General features: G+C 37.1%; 1 protein-coding gene across 1 annotated transcript in view; it reads right to left on the reverse strand.

Annotated features, from left to right (window-relative positions):
- Positions 1 to 7,980, reverse strand: part of HYDIN (HYDIN, axonemal central pair apparatus protein) — a 351,593-nt gene that overhangs the window by 205,790 nt on the left and 137,823 nt on the right. The window contains exon 12 of the mRNA XM_023523662.1: positions 4,343 to 4,461. Within this exon, the coding sequence (XP_023379430.1) occupies positions 4,343 to 4,461 (119 nt within the window). The remainder of the gene's footprint in view (positions 1 to 4,342; positions 4,462 to 7,980) is intronic.

Here is a 7,980-nt window from a genome sequence, read left to right on the forward strand (position 1 = left end):
TGATAATAATCACATCTACTGAAAAGCCTTTAAATACTATTTTTTTGATATTCTCTGTAAAGTAACCAAGGGAAGGGAAGGTATTTCTCTCAAATGCATAAGAAGGCTGAGATTAAGTGGCATACTGAAAAATAAAAGCAAGTCAGAATAGAGGAGCGAGAACTACCTAAGCCTATGTTTATAACGTAGCTTGAAGAATGTAAATGCAACATCACTGTGGATTCCAGATTGCAAGTATTCTCTTTGTTGTGGTATTAGATTTCATCCTATTGGAATACTTTCATCGCAAACTCTATTGCATGGATAACTGTTCAGGGATGCTTATACAAGCAACTGTTTTGCTATAGAAAAGTTTTGTTGCTATATACTAGCGTTCTGGAGCCACGTCATTGGCCACATTTGATTGCATGCTAGGTGTGTGTAAAAAGCTCATGCCTGGCATTCTGAGACCTCCACGGCTGGCTCAGTCTCCCACTCCTGCTGCCACCTCTCACAATTCCTGTCCATGAACCTGTATCATAGCCACACAGTTCTATTCCTGAAGCCCAGGGAGGAGAATTTCCAGAAAGTGTTGAATGTGGTCGAATGAGAAAATGTTACAGATCTTTTATTTTTAATTAGAGGTTATTCTTCCCCTTGAAGAAGAGTTTAATTCCAATGGAATGTGATTGCAGAATCCAGAGTACAAATGTTTAGGGAGTCAGTGCATGCAGAGGAAACGGTGGTTAACTATTCTAGATTGTGTTTTGAGAAGGTTAGTGGTGAAGAGTGAGAACAGGGGTGGCAAAGCTGCGGGACGGTATGGTAGAGGAGAACTAGTACATTTACATTCAATGAGATAACGCAGACTCATTGCCTGGCCTAGATGTTTGTTGTAATAAAAGAAGGGGGCTAGCTAACCACGGGAATGGGATCTGGTGGATATGAGAGGCCCACTAGCTCAGGCTGCCTCTGGAGAAGCAGAGAAGGAATCAAGAGCATATGTTGGACAGAGTCAGGGGCTCTTGCAGAGGAAAACCACCACTTCTGCCAAGAGAAGATAGACAATGCACCAAAATAGATACATAACTAGTTGCTACTTGATATTTTACTTTTTTTTTCTTTTTTTTACATGTATTTCCTATCTCCCTGTCTCTGTTTTAAGCTCCATGGTCGTAAGGCTCATGCTTCACCCTTTATTCCTTTGAAAGAGACCATGTAGAAGAGTGATTATGACCAGGGACTCAGAAACCAAATGCCTGGATTCATATCAGAGCTTTGCCACTGACTTATTGTGTGACCTTGGAAAACCTGCTTAGTTTCTCTGCCACTGTTTCCCCATCTATAAAATGTATGTATTACTATTTAGACTTGGGAAAATGAAATTTATTAACTTATGTAACTTTTAGAATAGTATCTGGCAAATAGTGCTTAAATGACAGTGATTGCTATATACAGCCCCAGTGCTGAGAGAACGGGTTTAAAATTTATCTGTATTTAAGAAGCAACTGACATGCACTCGTGGTAACTCAAAGGCAACTCAGAGGTGTTCACAGTAAATTGAAGGATCCTTATTCTTCTCTCTGAGAAGATGTGTGGATTATCTTTTTATTTTACTCAAATTTTTTACTCAGATTTTCTATAATGTGCCAGCCCCTCCATTTTCAAGAATATGTATGTCATTCTCCACCTCCAACCCCTCCTCCTGCCCCGCCTCCCCCAGCCAAAGCAACACCTACTCATGTATACAGAATCCACCAAATTGTTTGGGACACAATTCTAAGACTTTTTGATTACTGGTAATACCCCTACCCATGTAGTCAAAGTCCTTGGAGAGAAGAAAATGTATAAGAGAATGTCCCCCTCTCGTTTGTTTTCCTTCTAATTACGCTGGGGAAGAGTGTATACTCTTGGGGTTCTGTGTTGTTGTTTTTTTTGTTTTGTTTTATTTTTATGAATCTGCTAAGCTCAGCAATGACTAAGGCCAATAGGTAATTATTCAAATTTGTCTCAAGGAGGTGATGTAATAAATTGAAAGAGATGCAATGAGGCATCAGCATTAAATATGCAGAGAGTGCAAAATATTCCCACAAGGAGCACCTTACCATGCCCTTCTCTGCCACCGCACAGCTCTCAAAACTGGCCGGTCTGATGCAGCACCTCATTTAACACTTATTTAGCTGCCTGTGGTTTGCTTTACTGTTCAGATTTGGGAGGGTGAGAAGTGCTGGCCTAAAGTACACTACTATTAAATCTTTAAGAAATTATTATATTCAAGGAAACCCTATCCATTTTGCATCGAAACTAAAGATCCTTTTCTAATGTGGTGTCTGTAAGATGTGTGAGAAATTCACATTGGATAAATTACAGACAGAAGATCGATTTAGTAAGAACTATTGTACCTTTTAATTTTCCTCCCTAAATAACTTTTTTTTTTTTTTCCAAAATGCAATTCAGGGCAATGCAATAGAGCAGCTGTGCCACTTTTCATTGTATGACAGTCATGTGACTGATTTCTTCATTTAAATTGTGCTCTTATCATGATTCCATCTCACCATGACATTAACATCTGTTTACCTTTTACACCATCCCATTTAGGCCATGGTGAATACTGAGACAAATGATACTGCAGAAAGCTCTCAGTAGCAACCGGGTTTTTACTTCCCATGCCAGGTTAGGCTGGGCTGAGAGCTGAGTTGGTGGTAGGCTAGATTTGCCCATGGTGAGAGACTGAGGCATTGCAAAGCCAGCAAAGGGCCTTCTCTTCCCACAGGATATAGACCCTAGTAACCCAGTAGCATTTACAAGCTGTGCGTCCTTGCCAAGTAACTTAACAAATGTGGAGCCAGGTTGCCATTCACTGAACCCATATCCTCTTCCTCCTGCGCTGCCATTTCCCAGATATCCTTGCACTTATGGACAGCTAACGGGATGCGAACAAAAGTGCTATGAGCCACCTCCAGTGCTGCCTCCTATGAAAACCTCCATGCTCTTTCTCCTTCTGCCAGTGTGATACAGATGAGACTGCAATCTTGCATGTCGCGTGTTAGGGGTGGCAAACCCATGACATGGAAGAAGCCCAAGTTCCTTGTTTTCTGCTGAAGGGGAGCTATCTGCTGATCAACAACCTCGTTTGGGACTGCATATAAGTTACAATATAGACTTTTATCATGTTTGAGAGAATATATATTTTTATTTGTTTGTTACAGATTCTAGCATTAATTACCTTAACTAGTAAAACTTCTCTAAGCCTCAGCTGCCTCAGTCTCCTCAGCTATAAAATGGGTATAGTCACTGTACCTACTCCCTGGGGTTTTGTGAGGGCTAAATGAACTAACACATGTGTGCTCAACACACATGAAGGGTGATGTTGTAGATCGAATTAACCACTATTTGCCCTACATTTCTTCTTTATAAAACAGGTACAGTAAAACCTACCTTTCACGGTTTTTTAAGGATTAGAAACTATACACAAAATACACAGACGTGCACACATAACCAAGCATAGAAGTTGACACCTATTTGTCACTCATTAAATAACTTTTATTATTACCTCTATAGAAATGTAAACATTTACAATTCAGGAATCTAAAATAATGTTTCAATGGTTATAGTTTGATAGTGTAAAAAAGTGTTCTGTGAAAGGAAATCTAACTTTGGGTGCTGAACACACAATGCAATATATATATGACATACTGTTGAATTGTACCCTTGAAACTTACTTGATTTTTATGAATATCATCCCAATAATTATTAATTAAAAAAAGTGTCCCAGATACAAATTTAGTGATGAGGTGGTACTGAAGTAACTTAGATCCTACGAACCCATGAGTACATCTTGTAAAAGGATCATTTTCTATTTAATTGGAAAGACAAGGTAGGGAGGTCTTTTCCAGAAAACACAATGATTGGTTTTTAAATCATGGATTAGGGACTAGCACATTTAAAGAAAATTCTGAGGTATGAAAACAGCTATCCTCCTTAGGACATTCTGGAAATTGTAAAAGGTTCTCTATCCTCTGATATACGGTTTATGTTGTCAGAGAACAAGCATTAAACAGATGGGGAGATGTATTTATGAAATTCTCCTTTACGATCTACAAAATGATAAGGATAAAACCAATTAAATTACGGCTTTGGTGCTTTTAGTAAAGTTAGAGGGGGCTGAAGAGGATGGAAAAAGTTGCCCCACTCAACAAGGCTAGGAGAGAGGAGAGAGTCAGATCACTTTGGGGTCTGAATAAGTATGAGTAATAGCAAGTGGATGTGATTGTACAAATTTTCTATCAGCAAAAACAAACACAAAAGAAAACAAAAAAAGCCAAGCACTGCCTGAGTCTCAATGAATAATCTTAGTACTTACCTCATAACAATGTACAGATCCAATAAAAACTTTTCCGATATCCAGCAATTCAAAGTTGAAGTGAATCTTTGGTCCCATTCCTTCCCCTTTGATTCGGAGGGGCAGACGGATCTCTCTGCCTATAAAAACAATTCGAATTTTAATACCCAAATGATGCTTTATTACCCCAAATTATCCACAACATGTTATCAATGTAAATACTCAAGATTATCGCACCAACCCTCTACACTGGGCTGAGGGGACTGCAATTTAACCAACGCTGAAGATCTAGTTTATTTTTAGGAAACAGAAATGCTGTTCATTTCTTACCTTTAGGAAACAGCTTGCAATTTAGGCTGACATTTTAGCAGAAAAAAAAAAATTAAAAAATTTTAACCCAGTCTTAACTGTATCCTTAAGTTTCTTACAAAGAAACATAATTTCTCTACATGGGAGAAGAGTGACCAGATTGATGCTCCTCATAAAATGGGTTGCCATGGGATCCAAGGGACGTTGTTCACATCGATCGTCCCTAGATTTAGGAAGAGCTAGAGTATTAAGGGACCTGAGTCTAGGAGTCGTACCTTTGCAGTTTCTTTCACATAAAGGTAATAGAATCCACTAAACAGTACCTCTTATTACACATCCACAATGGATGCAGGGTCAACAGAGAGCAGAAGGCTTTAAAGTACTGACTGGTTTTGTTTCCGTTTTAAAAACAGATATATCTCCATTTGCTAATACATGATTATTTTAAGAATATTATAGAAAAAGTAGAAATTCTCTCATAATTCCACCACCCAAAGATAACTATTGTTAGTATTTTGGTGCCAATCCTTCCATACTTAATCATATTTAAATACTGTCAATGTAAAATGAGAACATATGCTATATGTTATTTTATAACCTGCTTTTTTTCACTTAACAATAAATCTGGAACATCTTTACATATCATCATCTAGAGAAGAGATGAATATCTTTAACCGATCCTTCTCGTCGGGTATTTAAATGGTTTCCAACTTCTTACTATAACAAATGCAATGTCATTAATATCCCTGAACACATTTATGAACAATTTTCATATACTCTCTTTAAACCCTTTGAAAATATTCTATTGCCCCTTGTCTTCCACCATTTCTGTTGAGAACTCAGCTTATAGTCTTACTGCTCATTTGAGGCAATATGTCTTTTTCTCTGCTTTAAGATTTTCTTTTTGTCTTTGGTTTGCAGCAGTTTTACTATAATATTCCCAGGTATGGTTTGTATTTATCCTTTTTGAAATTAGTGGCACTTCTTGAATCCGTGGATGAATGCCTTTCATTAGTTTTTAAAAATTTGTAGTCATCATCTCTTCAAATATTTCTTATGCTCCATTTTCTCACTTCTTTCTACACATAGATATTTACTATATATAATATATATTAGTACATACAATTATAATAGAATATATAATGGAAACATATATGTGAACTTTTTGCCACATTCCATTTGACTCTATGCTCTATCCTGTATTTTGTCTCTTCATGCTTTAGTGTGGATATAGTCTTTTGATTTATTTCATTTCCAGTTTATAAAATCTATCTCTGGCTGTACATAATAGGCTATTAAATTTATTGAGTTCTTAATTTGTCATAACTTTTCCATTCCAGACTTCCCATTAAATTTTTTTGTTGTTTCTAGGCCTCTGTTCAATCTTGTCTTTAGTAAGAACATTTAAAACATCTGTGTCTAAAGATATTATCTGACCTCCTATGGGTTTGTGTCTATTGTTTATCTTCATGTTCTTTCAGACTGTGTCACCTCCTCATATGCTTAGTTATTTTGATTGAGTCTGATTAGTGTATATAAAAAACTATAGAGATAATTTGACGTCCTAAGATGTGATCTTCCTCCAGCTTCTGGCTGGTGACTAGAGGACATTAGCGATCTCATGACCTAATCCAACCATTTGCAGTTTAGATTCTGTGAGAGAATTAAGCCCTGCAGCAAATCATTTGAGTGACTATTTTCTTGATTCTCCAGAGAAAGGTATGTAGCTAATACTATCCTAGATATAAAAAAAGAAGTTAATTTCTCATATACAAAAGATGCCTTAGAACATTTGGGATTAATTATCTTTTGGAACCTCAGTGGAGAAGAACTGGCTCGATCAAATCTATACTTAAAAACTGACTCAAAGCTGAGCTTCTATACTTGTGAGGGCTGATCCATTTCCAGTTGTCACTTCACTGGGTCACACCCTCGAACCTGGGGGATTACCAGGGCCCTTTCTCCTTGGGCTTCCCCTTAACTCCTCTGTTTTTTTCCCTAACTGTACTTAACTTATCAGCCTCTCTATGGTATCTATCAAAAAGGCAGTGTTGCTAAGAATAAAGAGGTCCCTCCAAAGTCTAATTGTCTTGGTTTCTTTCTTCGCCTGAATCTTGGCCCTATAATTCTTCACTGTCCTAGTAGCTATGTTTTACCTTCAAAACAGGTTTAAAAAAATACTTTGCCTTGTTCTTCTAGCTGTATTAGAGAGTTGATCCAAATTACCAAGCCCACCATTAGTAGAAATAGAATTGCCAGAACAAAAAGATGCACATTTGACATTCTGACAGCTGTGGGCATATCCCCCTCTAAAAGGTTGTACTAATTTACACACAAACGACAACAGTATTTAATGGTTCCTGTCTCTCTACATTCTCGCTGACAGTGGGGATATCACCACTTTTAAAAATCTTTGATAGTCTGAAAGGTTTTCCTTAAATTTGTACCACTTAAATTTCAGTTATTTAAGGAAAAATTATATATTCGCTCTGTGTGTAACATTTTTAACATTCAAAATACTTTCAATGCTCTGGTAGATGTATTTTTCAGTATTATTGTGATATTTCTAATTTATTATTATCATTATAATGCCTTGTGACATTTTATGCTCCACTGTCTTCTGTTGCTATTTTAGCTTCTGTATCTTTAATGCTTTCTCTCCATGACTGTCCTTTTAAAGACAGGAATACTTGTCTCTGTGTCCCCTGTAGTGCTTGGCAACACAGTGGTCATTAGGCAAGTATTACTTTGACTATAGAAGACAAAAAGCAATCCTTGCAATATTTGGAACAGCTGATTTATTCAAAGTGTACCCCCAATCTACCTGATCCCTGGAAAAGAGGTTTCTCTAAAGACCAAGTTTCAGTGTTGACAACACTCTAGAACATAAGCACAACTTTCAGAGAGCCCAAACCTCGCCATCCCCGCTCCATCATTTTACAGTTTGAACTTATTGGCAAAGATTTGTACTCCTTGGTCAAGGGAACGGTATTTTGACAGAGACCCAACTTTCAGAATGGCAAAGAAAGGGAATTGCAAATATATTGTAGAATAAACTGCAAGACTATTTATAATTGTCAGGCTTAAAGCTTTCTCCCATCTGTTACCTTGATTGCCTTCCTCAACAAATAATAATAATAAAAGGAGATGTGCTGTAATAAAGCAGTGAGCCAATGTTTCTTTGAGAGTTATTAATTACTTCAAAGGAATGTGCCTTATTTGTAGCTAGCAATTTCCCTCATCCAGGATAGAATGGGAGTACAAGTAACACCCAGCCTTGCATTTACAAGAGTTAGTCTAAATTTTAGGATTACATTACATATGCTACTTTTCTATAAGAGATTTTTCTT

This window comes from Pteropus vampyrus, unplaced genomic scaffold (assembly GCF_000151845.1).
Source record: "Pteropus vampyrus isolate Shadow unplaced genomic scaffold, Pvam_2.0 Scaffold399, whole genome shotgun sequence".
Taxonomy (NCBI): domain Eukaryota; kingdom Metazoa; phylum Chordata; class Mammalia; order Chiroptera; family Pteropodidae; genus Pteropus; species Pteropus vampyrus.